The following is a 12,742-nucleotide window of genomic DNA, read 5'->3' as shown; positions in this document are numbered from 1 at the left end:
ACCATGTTAAAAAGAAACCAGGTGCTCCACATATTTGTTTTTTCTTTTTTTTATTCCTCATTTTCTCTGCCTTTTTTCTCTCGTTAGATCATGGAAAGCTGAAATGGTGATGTGTCAGTGCGTGTGCCGGGAATTTGTTGGAGGAAGAAAAAGAGAAATGAGAAAAGCAAATATATATGGGTTAATAGCAACACTTAACTTGTGTCAAGCGCCAGCATCTTCATGTAGCTGCCAAAGAGAAAAGAAAAGAAAAGAAACCAAAAAATGTGACTTGATGTTTACCTTAAACCTGGAAAAAAAGGACAACGACATTAGGTTAGAAAGAAATACATTTTAACTGTGAGGAACTGTCTCTGTCAAAGTACCACTTTATTTTTTTTAAATGATATTTAACTGCTTTAAAATATAAACCATTCAAATTTACATTTAACTTAATATTTTGGACAAGCATGACATGGATACTGAAGGTAACTCACCATCATTAAAGAGCAGTAACCACACAACTGTGCTCTGATGAATCTTACAGATTACAATAGTCTTCAATCATAGCTATATGACATTATACTGGAAATTAAATTGTTTGTTTTTATTATACTGACAGTTTGGGGCAGTTAATTAAACTGGTGTTTTTTTATTCATAAATTTTATATGAAACTATTTGTTTATGCATGGTGGGCATGATTTTTTTTCTTTGGCCTCCCTGAAGCATCAAGATAGAAACAGTTTGAGAACCCAAAATAACCTGTTGTCATCGGGCCCCTACTGACACTGCTGTCACTGCACCCCCACCTTTTCTTTACTGACAGTGCAGATAAGTTTTTCTGTGCTTGATTAACCGGCCCCAGGTTTTCTATGTGTGAATTAGTTTGAATAAACAACCCTTTGTTTTCTAGAAATAAGCCACAAAATGTGAGCACAAAAGAAATCTGAATAAAATCACTCAGCGTGATAGTTGTTCCCTCACAGATTGTGAATTAAGAACTGTCTCCATAAATCTTGACAGTCTTGCACCTCAGTCCACTAAACTGAAGCCCATGATACAATCGTTCACAGGTACTCCTCCTCTTCCTCCTCCTCTGTAGCCGACTCCAACCTTGCTTTATGTATCTGTAGCACTGGGAGGTTTTGGAGAACTCTCCCCATGCCATGGTAACGCTGGGGAGCAGCCACAGGTTCTCCGATGTTATAAATGATGATAGCTGGGGCTGGGTTGCTATTACGCTCCAGTCCCTCCGTCTTCTTAACCCCCCCCTGTAGAGACTTCTTTTCATCTCACTATCTGCATTCTTTAATCTCTCTGTGTCTCTGCCCTGCTCTATGCGTTCTCCAGGGTTTAATTGATGCAAACATTTCAAATGATAGCATTGTGCTGAGGCCACTGATGGTGGAGATTTAAGGAAGAGTGTCCAGAGGTGTGGGGGGGGGGGTACTGACTCACCAGTGTGCAAGTTTAATGAGAGCCCTGATATTTTGGCTGCGTTACTTGAGGTTGAGATTTATCACGCTGCTCATATTCTCTATTTTGCTGTGTGTTACTGTCTTTATGAGTGAGTATATTATAGACTTTTAGCAGGGCAACACACTTACTGTTGCCCTATATATGCATATTGCCCTATATAATATTGCCCTATTTGCTGCCGTGTCTCTAGTTCATTTTCTCCTCCTCCTGTGATCTACATACATCCTCCATACTTTGTCATCACCCTCCTTTTGTCTGTCCTCCTCCTCTTCTTTTCCCTGTCAAGTAGATGAGTTTGGGGGGGGGGACACATTTCAATGGCACTGACTCCTTCTTCCTCGCCATGTCCCACCTGGCTCCATGCCACACTGAGTTAGTAACTAGATATGTCACCACCTCTGTGCTGGTGTGAATGAACACTGTACACTTCTGGGTTGGCCTTGGCTTGCAGATTAGCGACTACAATTAAATACAGTTGAGTTTCGATGTAGCAGCGTGCTCTCCTGTGCACTTTGGTTGGTGCTGCTCTTCAAAACCAAACAAGAGCTCAGAAGTTTGCAACCAGTGACAGCATCAGTTAATCTGTGCTCACATATGAAAACTCCATTTCAAATGTCAAGGTCACAAAAAGGTATCACAGAATTTAATACTACTACTGTTATACATATTCACAGTTAAATAAAAACTTCTCTAAAATGTCAAAAAGGCTTATTTTTGGATTAAACATTTCACAGTTTTAAAGGGTTTATACTTTCTATCAGCTCATAGAGCTAATCTTCACATTACATGAAATAAATCAACACGTTCTTCTTCTTCTTGTAGCAGCACTGTGTCTTTTTTAAGCACAGCTATTAAGAAATGAAGCAGACATAAAAATGTAGGCTCAGAAATGTATGAAATAAAAACCACAGCAAAAAAAGACACAGAAGCACTTTAGTGCACGTTGAAACATTTAATAACAGATAATCACATTAAAGAGACTGTGACGTGAGATTATGCTGCTCAGGCACATTTTTTTTTTTTTTTACAAAGCTTACAAGCTGTTATGGAAAACACAAACCCAATTTGTTGCTGCTTTACAGCACATTTACTCAGAGTGAACATCAGCAACATGAACTCTACTGCTAATGTCCACTGGAGTAGCCTTTAGCCGTGGTCCATATCTCAGTGAACTACAGAGGGGTGTTAGGTCATGCACAGTTCTCCAAAAGAAAAGAAAACCGTAAGGTGACGTAAGATCTCACCTGCTCCTGCCTGTTAAACTAAATCCTTCTTTTCAGAAAAGGAATGGTGACGATTAGGAAACTTAAGCCTTCAGACCCTGGTTTTCCTTGTGAGAACATGAAGGCAACGTGGAGTTACAAAGTGCCAGACACAAGAAAGTTGTGAACATACACAACCACACCCAGAAGAGACAAAAAGAAAATGAGTTGTCCACAGTAACAGCCGTCATTTGACCTTGATAGAAGCAGGGCACATGGGTAATCTGGCAGTTTAATGATTAATTCCTGTCTTTTTTAATTTTTAAATTTTGCTCTTTCCCTCTCTCTCTCCCTCTCTTTGTGTGTCACAAGCATTTAAGATGTGGCCTTTTTCCCCTGCACATTCCAACGCCATTATGTTACATTGTTGCTGAATAAAAGGCCGTATTATGTTCCATCCCCCCCAGTAAAAGGGCAGAAGTGGACCCAGTTTTTATCTGCTGAACGAATCAATCAGGATTATGTCAGCTGAAAAGAATCACAGACAGCAGTCGCCAAGCACTGTGTCTCTGGGTGTCTGATTGTGCGTTTGTGTGTGTGAGTGTGTGTGTTTTCCCCTTCGCTGTGAGTAAAGGATGGGAAATTTGCAAAGAAGGAAGGCACTTGTTGGTTCTGAAAATGCCCAGCCTGGTGACAGAGATGTCATTTTAGGTTTATAAAGCAAGAGGATTGTTTTTTTTTTATGTATCTACCCCCCCCTCAGTCCAGCCCTTTCTCCTCCTCTGTGGGAGGATTGGAAGGGCACTAATTATCATTTCATCAGAAATGATTAGGAGATCAAACAGGGATCGAATGCCATTTCCTTCCATTAATACAGGGGGTTTAGAGTGCCTGTCATGGCTTGGCTTGTCCTACGGCCTGTGGAGAGACAAAAAAAATAATAGGGGGAAAGAGAAAGTGGGAAGAATGGAGAATGGAGAAGAGGCTTAAGAGGAAGGGAGCGAGGAGGGAGGGACAGGACGGGACAGGGGTTTGGCAACAGAAAGAGAGAAGAGCTATTCAGTTAAAAGGCCAATGGATTTTGCGAATGTAAGCTGAACACCAGAAAGCCATCATTTGAATAGGGAAAGATAATTAGAACTACTATTTTTCTTGTGTGATTTTGTGGAAATCTGCACCAAAGCTGAACTCAAAATTCAATCTGCAGCCCGGCCTTTTAAGTGTTACTACAGAAGGTCGGTCTGCCAAGTCCCCTCTTCAAACCCCCGGACGCAGCGTTTGGAAGCTCTCGTGTGGCGACTTTTTCTTTTTTTTCTGTCTGTCATTTGACTTTCCTCTGATATATCCTCAATCACACCCTCCCATTAAGACACATCTTTGAAAGTTTCCGGCTAAATGCAAAAGCAGACGATAAATAATCGACGCTGAATTGGCATCTAACAAAGTTAGATGTTTCCATTAGCAGATCAAAGAGACTGGAGGTGGATATCTGGAAGATTACCGAGAAATAGCGAAGCAAAGGGGCCGAATGGAGAGTGTGGATGAGGCTGTGATTGTTTCAAGCACGTCAGATGAGAGAAATGTCAAAGAGAATATGAGAGATGACCTCTGTGTTCATTGCCCATTAATGACCCTGCAGCTCCCAGCTTCATTTTCCTTCTCATCAAAAACATAAAAAAAAACATTTCCTCCTGTCTCCAATAGTCATTTCCCCCCGCATTGTATTTATGTATTGAAAAAAAAAGGTAATAGATCAAGCACATTCCATTATTCTCTTATAAGATCATTAGCAAATATAATTAGATATGAAAGAAAGTAATTTGGAGAGGAGAGGGGAGAAAAGCGCTATCAGGCAGAGAAGACAGATTGTAGCATCAGAGTGTTTGGGCTTAAATTGCTCAGCGGAGGTATTATCAAGCCGGCAATCTTTTAGCCTCAGAAATAGTTTTGGAGACAGAGAGCGAAAGATAGAAAGAGGCCACTAACATTCTCTTCATTGTGTTTCCCAACTGCGATCATTCGTTTTTTACATTTCAGTTTTTTTTTTTGCTCCTCTGAATCTTTTCATCCTGTCATATGCATCAGCTCATACCAGACCCGAGAGTTTGCGGCAAAACAAAACAGAGTTTATAAAAAGAAAACAAGTTGACATGGAGTCATCACACACAAAATAACAGATTATCACAGACAACAGAAAACAGGTAGCCTTTTTACCCACTCCTCGCACATATTGATTTTGGCTTTTGTATTATTTTTGCAACTTTAAAAAACAGAAATAACACAAATTGTGTTCCACCTTGAAGTCTCTTTGTGAGGAACCTTTTCGCTGCACATCTTGTCTCGTCTCCCTCTCGCGCATTGCCCCCCCCCCCCCCCTCCCCACACTCTCCACCCGCACACAGGAGTTTTTCGTCACTCTTTGTTGCACCTTAACACCACACTCTGTTTGTCTAATAGGGATCTGAGCCGAAAGCAGACTGAGAGCACAACAATCCTGCTGCGTTTCACCACAAATTTGCTTTTTTTTTCTCCCTCACCCCTTCTTCTTCTTCCTTAGTTGTGCTTTGAGGGATTGGGGGGAGGGAGGGGGAGGAGGGTGGGAAGGGTGCAGAGGAGGGGTGGCAGGGTGGATGTGGATTTTTCTAGTCTTTTGTGCGAATCACAGGGAATGGTAACTATAAACATCCTGTATTCATTAAAACCATCTAAAAATACAATTTTTAGCTAAGGGGAGGGTGGGGGTGCGGGGGGGTGGCTGTGTGCGTTCACTTCCTCGCCGCTCCTCCTTGGTGTATACAAGTGAGCCGTGTTATGCCTGGTGCCGCTCATATTTACATATTTATAAATACTGGGCTGTACAATGTGACGGGGCTCTGCCAAGAACAACACTTTGCCGCTAGTGCAGGGCCCGGAAGCCTGGGGTGGGAACAAAGGAGCCACAGCCACCTTCAGTGGCACAGACACTGTTCACTCTTACACTCTCTGTTCAAGTCCATATGGACAGAGAGGACCACAGATGATACACCATGGCCACTGATATACTGTCATGTATAACATAGTTTTTAGCGCCGTAAATATCAAACATTCGGCCAATCATTTTCATTCCAGTCCAGTGGAGGCGAGGAGACGAACTTGCTCAACGGCTTCAGAAGAAAGTGCTTCACCCTGAACTTCTTGTTCTCCCACTGGTCTCGTCCCAAACTCTGTCCAGAATGAAGCAACATTTACTTGTGACCTGGTCGTCACCAGTTGCAAATAACTACCCCCCCCCCCCCCCCCCCCCCCCCCCCCCGTTTTATCTTGATTATTTACAGGCCTGAAAAGAGAGTTAATAACATCCAGCCATTCAGAAAAAAGTTTATGAGGCAGAAATGTTTGTTTTAGTTTATTGCCTCCAACTAATTACAATGGAGGTGAGATTTTAAGTAATATCCATACATACATGACAACGTGTTGTTGTTGAATTATATCCAGTAACTATATTAAACAGTACCATTCGGAGAAATCCCCGTCTGTGATAATAACTGCTGATTGTATGTTCAGTGGATTATCAGGAGTAACGTGAACCCTGTCTTTAGCTCTTTGAGCACCAAAAACAAAATTCCATTCAGCCGCCCGCATTGGACTCAAAACAGAAATGTCAGAGACAGATTCCTCAAAACCTGGCAGAATTAAACCAAAACAAGCTGCTGTGGCGTGAGGTAACTGAGAAATGTAGATAATTGGGATGAACTGAGAGTTGGAGCATCTTATGATGTCGTTTTGAAAGCGTGAACTGAGAGGAAGTGGAACAAAATGTCTGAGGGCAGGTTCGATCCATTTTAAATTACATATCAATCTTCAAAAATCAATATGAGTGAAACTCTTAACGATCGGCGAGGAAAGAGTAAAGTGGAAGCTGCTGATACAGAAGCGTCAGCATCCCTTTAGTTATTTGTGTTGAGTTTAATATCAAGAAAACTCTGTACAAACGTGCCACACTGTCACACTCATGAGCCACAGGGTTCTGCACTGCACAACACCAGCTTCTACTTGGTGAGAGCCTGTTGTGTGATGTTTTCACTGACTGCTATTAATGTCAGGTGATACATCTGAGACCACTAGGGCACACACACACACCCACACACACACACACACACATACACACAGTCCCACCGTATCCTAAGGCGCTCTTGACACGTGCTCAGAGTGCAGTTGTATGCCATTGTTCCATCCTCCTTCCCATTTATCCGTTCTGTTAAGCATGACACATGTATTAACAGTGGATGGATCCTGGAGCTGTGTGTCCTCGCACCATATGTTTTCCTTTCCTTGGCCCTTTCCTTCCCAATAACTACCCCTATTGCCATCTGCTGTTTCAAAACACACCACAGGAGGGCGTACTTGCTCCTTCACATAACGTGTGGGGATATGGGGTATATGGGTTGGTGCCTCAGTGCGCTTCTTTGGCTCAATCGTCGGGATATACTTTTTTATCATCAACATCATAATGCCATCATGTTTCTTCATGAATACATCAGCCTTCTAGAAGGGCTGAGCCTTCAAAAGAAACAAATACATTAGCCTTGAATTCGTATGATAAATGAATGCCAGGCAGGCTCTCTGTGTCTGTGAGGTGCATCTGCCGCCTGCCCGAATGGGAAATTAAAAACTGTGAGAGGGAAGTTATGCTAAATCTATAAAGTTGGCCGGGAAATCTCTCCCCCTTCGCAGCGGCAGTTGTTTGGGGAGAAGGAGCACCGTGCTTAAATAATAACATTCCAGGTGGCTTAGTTAATGAACAGTGAAAATCAAATATGGGGCCTAATCTGGAGCTCGTTACAGGAAGTTTCTTTACAGGGATGTCAAAGGCAAGACGTGCCCTTGGGGAAGCGAGACACTTTTGAAACTAAAAACCAAGGAAACTTTATTTCTAGAGAAACTTTAGCTGTATAGAATATAAAAAAATCACAGCCTGATGTTTAAAGATGTGAAATATTTGCATCTTTCATTGTTTTCATTTTTTAAGTACGTTTTATCAAAAAGCTTAATTTTGCTCTGACTTTATGAACCAAAGTTTGACAGCGAATCTGTAAATGGCGAAATGACAGGGCTTATGTACGGTGACACGTCGACTCTTTGACAGCAGACAGCAGAGCTCTCTATGCATAAGCTCCAGTGCCCTATTTACTGTCTTAGCTTGCCATCTAGTGGTGAAAGTGGGTTATGAACTCAGATCCTTCTCTGAGATGCTCTGTAAATCTGATCGGGGGGGAACACACCAGTTAGACGACTGTAGAAGAGACCAGCCCTTCAGTGCACATGTACAGACATTTGTATGATCAAGATTATTGTGACTTCAACATTAGGAGTCAGATTTTATCTTCTATGTTTTTTAGTGGCTCCAACAGTATATGAAAATGAAAAAAGCTATTGCAATAATCCTTTAATATCCCAGTAACCGAGTAACAGTGAGTGTAAAGAGCAGAAGCCCGATGAGAGTAAAGTAAATGTTGGTTGCACGGCGATGTTGGGGTCGTTAACTCCACGCACAGACAGCTCCAGAGTTATTACTCAGTGTTGAATCTAAGAGATGTTTTATCACGTTATTAGCTCTTTATTTTCCCTCTGTTACCGTGGCACTTCCTTTCATTTCGATATCCATTTCCATCCTCGACGAAAGCACAGTTCAAATAAACCCGTGTTTTAATTTGGTTTTGTCAGATTCATAACGCCACTTTAAAAGAACATGACATGCAAATGTGTTCCGCGGTGTTTTATTGCAAAATAATTTTCTAAGAAGTTGCTGAGGGAACGAAAGCGGAGGGGGGGGGCAAGTTGCATTATTTAGTGGCCGCTGCTATGGGACCTAATTACAGTTATGCATTTCTTACTGTGTCATCGAGTCTTAAAAAGTTTTTATTAGAATAAATCACTTCACTTCTCACCCACTGTCACACTCCGTGTCACACTTATTGAGCCGACCAACCTGCTCGCACCGAGTACCAAGCTTCTCCCGTTGTCATAACAGTGATGTGTTAGCGTCTCGTATTGTCGTGGAAATGATTATCTCTCTGAGCGAGCGGCCCCAGCTCCTGTGTGAAGGAGAAGCAAAGATTAAATGAGGGAGAAGTAAACAGTGGATCTGCAGATTTTCAGATGTAGCGATGTAATGAAAGAGCAGCTTCATATTGACTCAGATGGTTGTAGGAGGGAGCAGAGGACGGACAGAGTAACAGGAGCGTGCTGGAATGAAATGCAGACCACAGTGAGAAGGTCACACTTCATTAATGAGGCATCAAGTCAACACACAGAGGGAAATATGGGGAATTGTTGCAATTGAATGTATTTAATTCATGGTGTTCGTGTTATTTTGTCCACCCTGAATGTGTCATACTAACCACATATCACCAGCATATTACTGTACTACTGTATTAACAACACACAAGAAGACAGGGACAGTTCTTTTTCTGTACCTGGTCCTAACTGTCAGTCAAGGGTCACATCACTGGACAGTTAACACCTCCAACAGCAGCACCAACACATGTCCCCCCTGTACTTCAGGACATGTCTCTGTCCCAACACACACACTGCTGACAGTGAGGTCCATCCACCTCCTGGAAATTTAAACCAAATCTTAAAGACAATCTGTGAATATGTTTTTTTTCTGTAATTTGGGTGAAAGGACTCTTTGAAGTCTTCACAGTCTCAAATATTCAATCTATTCATTTGGCCCTGCTGACAGTGCCGAGTGTGTGTGTGTGTGTGTGTGTGTGTGTGTGTGTGTGTGTGTGTGTGTGTGTGTGTGTGTTTGTGTGTGTGTACGTGTGCATGTGTGCTGCAGGTTGGGGTTTGTTGGGCCCGTGGTGCTAATCTGCCTCTTGTTCTCTCATTGGCCGTAGTGCATCTGTGGGTGGGAGACGAGGACCAGCCCATGACCCATGACCCCGCGCTGACCCACGACCCCAACCATCTTAACAGCGACCTTAACCACCCTAACAACCATAACCTAGGCGACCCTGAGGGGCTGGATGCCCAAGCTGTAAACAAAGACTAATGGCCCAGACCGGAGCAAGGCAGGATGATGAGGATGAGGATGAAGGCGGTGATGATGAGGAGGAAGATGAGGATGAAGGATAAATGAAGGAATACACTATAACAAAAGACTTTATTTAAGATGAAAAACACATACTACCGTCAGAGTGAAGAGAAGGTGAGAACTATATGAAGGACAGTTTGGGGCTGGATTTATGTGATGGACCAAACGGCTTTTGCAAGCGTTCTTGGACACTAAGCAAAGTGACAACAATTTTCCTGTTTTGTCTCCTGTGGTCTGAATGCCCCTTGTCTTTGTTGTCTTATCTTCTACAATGTTTTTTTTTTTTCTTTTAATGAAACTACCTGTCTGAGTAGCAACTCCTTTAACTGGCCCCACAGTTTCTAAAACATTCCTTGAGCTAGAAAGGTATGTCTCTCTCTCTTTTTTTAGTTAGGACTGAAGTGTTGTGCTTAATCAAATAGGCTTTTAAAGACCTTTCTCTCCTGTAAATTGAAGACAACAGTTATTTCACAAGTCCACGGACCGCCATTATATTGTACTGGAATGTATTCTACTGTAGAATAGCAACTCAATGTTACCGGACTGTTGACGGAGACCAAGCACATTTCCTGTCAGACCAGCCACTTTGGGCTCTCCTATCAGCCGTTCTGTCTCTGTGTCCCACGGCCATGCATCACTCGGATTATGGTTGACAAAGGATAGGGGCACCACATGACAATCTACAACACAAGTTTGTTTCCAGAGATGATATTGCTGGTAGAAAAAAAAATACACATATAGCTGACCTTTGATGATGGTGGTGCTAATGATACTTGTGAAGAGGACTGAATATTCCCTAAATGTACTTACAATACTAAATCCCCTCTGCATAACCAGGCCAGTACAGGCCTTCACCCTGCCATTTGGCTTCCTTTGTCTATTTTTCTTGTTCTGTATCATCCATCACAGCAGCCATAGATGCTTAATGTACATAGAGAGATATACAGTAGTTTAAAAAAAGAAAAGCAAAAGTGAAAACAAAAGTTTTAAAAGATTCGTGACAAGGACAAGCAAACAAATGACAGTAGATTGCACAGCCACGTTCTGAAAAGGTCGGCATCCTTCTAGAGTTTGACAGAGAAGAATTCAAAAGAAAAAAAAAAAAAAGATCTGAAAAACAAACAAAAAAAAGGTAATGTGGGGGAAATGTTTCTTTCTTTATCACCCTCCAACCCTTTCGCTTCATCCCTCATGTCAACCTCAAGAACTCTAGTGTTGCAGATGTTTGTAAGATACTGCCACCGATCATTGTTGCACAGTGTTAATGACTACTGAAAATGGTTTGATGTATTTACTTTAAAATGAGAATAAAAAAGAACAAAAAACTGGGAAAAAAGACATATTGTGTATAGCCTTAGATACAAGTCATCTGTTATTGCTTCTACAAAGCTATGTAGCTGTGCTAGACTGTAGGATGTAGGGTTGATTTTATTTTTTATTTTATATGTACTGTACATTAATGCCTTCTCCATTTACTGATCAAAAAAAAAAAAAAGAAAAAGAGGAAAAAGATGACAATCGTCTCCTGTGCTGCAAACATATTTGCCCCCATATATACAGGATCCATTATGAATAGAGGGACTTTATCCTTTCTTATTTCTTTCATTTGTTTTGGTTCTCAGAAGTATTTGGCACTGTGATAGTATTATAAATCCAACCTATACAGTATAAAACTAGATAACTAACTGAACTGAAGGTGTGTGTTTGTGTGTCCCTTGGCTTTGTGAAATGTTTCTACGTCATTTTTTGTGAACCCAGAGAAAAATTCTAAGTCGGTATATACAGTCCAAATATAATACCTCCTAATTTTTCTTTTAAGTTTGACCAACCTCTATACTGTATGTGGCTTTGACAAATTGTTACCCAGATTTCTTTTGTATGCAAATCCCCTTTTGGCCTGCAGCATCGGCCCAATACTTCTTCAGCAGCAGCATGATTCTGTGCTCAAACTCCAACGCCAAGAGATTTCGCTGCAGTACAGCCTGTTTTGTTTTTTTTTCTCTTTTTTTAATTTGATTCATGTAGATTACAATTAACCATTCTTTCATTTTCAATATACCAGGAAAAGAGGGGATTTAAAACTAAAATAATAACAGCGAGACACATGAAAAGTGAGAAGCAGTGGTTGTTGGAAAATGTGACAGGGTGTTGGAAGGGAGGAATTCAGGAAATGGGGTCTGAGTGAACCAATCAGATTCATCCTGCTAGAGGCACTGTCCAATGGCTTTGACCTCTGACCCCATCTGTTTTCCAGGGGTGTAAAGATGAGAGATGAACGGCGAGAGTCTCGCCTATGAACCAGCTATAATAATGAGCATTCCACGCCACATGTTATGTACAAAAACCTGTCTTGTGAGCTGAACACTCTTTATGTTTTGCTGTATCCTCATGGCAGATGCTTCGTTTTGTAACTACTGAACTGTACTTATAATAAAAATAAAATGTATTCAAACAAAAAAAAAAAAAAAAGGATTGTCACAGAGCAACGGCCTGTTTCATGTTTTTAATTTCTTCATTTCTGACAGAGCGAGAATCAGGAAGGTGAGTGTCACTGTGCCAGGAGAAGTGGGGAAACAGTTTGGAGAGTAGTCCTTCACTTCCAATAGCAGTTATTATCTCTCAGTCAGTTTGATGGTGAAGCTTCACGGACCGTGATCACGATGTGGAATATACACAACTAAATTATTGTCTGCACCACTTTGTGTGGCCGTGAGGAAGAGGTCATAAACAGTGTGTGGATGATGGGAAACACATGAGCATGCTCTGAGTGTCCCACATGGAAATATGTAAAGGGCAGATTTGAAAATTCCATTTACAGCAAATCGCTTCCAGATCAGAGATGTGCAGTGATTATTTTACTTCTTTGTTTCCCATCCAGTTGCTACATTATGTTTTTTATCCTCTGGCCCAGTCCACATTCGACCAGATCCATATAATCTGCACAGACTATGAAACAGCTACAAAAAAGCATGTCTGTGAGTTTCAGTATCAAAGAGAAGAAAA

At 41.5% G+C, this 12,742-nt stretch overlaps 1 protein-coding gene across 1 annotated transcript in view; it reads left to right on the top strand.

Moving 5' to 3' along the window:
• The window catches only part of znf536 (zinc finger protein 536), a 195,931-nt gene extending 183,723 nt beyond the window's left edge, over positions 1 to 12,208 (top strand). The window contains 1 exon segment of the mRNA XM_034578747.1: positions 9,543 to 12,208. Within this exon segment, the coding sequence (XP_034434638.1) occupies positions 9,543 to 9,697 (155 nt within the window). The 3' untranslated portion in view covers positions 9,698 to 12,208.
• The last annotated feature ends 534 nt before the right edge of the window (positions 12,209 to 12,742 follow it).

Source organism: Hippoglossus hippoglossus, chromosome 3 (genome assembly GCF_009819705.1).
Source record: "Hippoglossus hippoglossus isolate fHipHip1 chromosome 3, fHipHip1.pri, whole genome shotgun sequence".
Lineage (NCBI taxonomy): Eukaryota > Metazoa > Chordata > Actinopteri > Pleuronectiformes > Pleuronectidae > Hippoglossus > Hippoglossus hippoglossus.
Note: the sequence above shows the minus strand (reverse complement) of the source record. Positions and strands in the feature narration are given on the sequence as shown.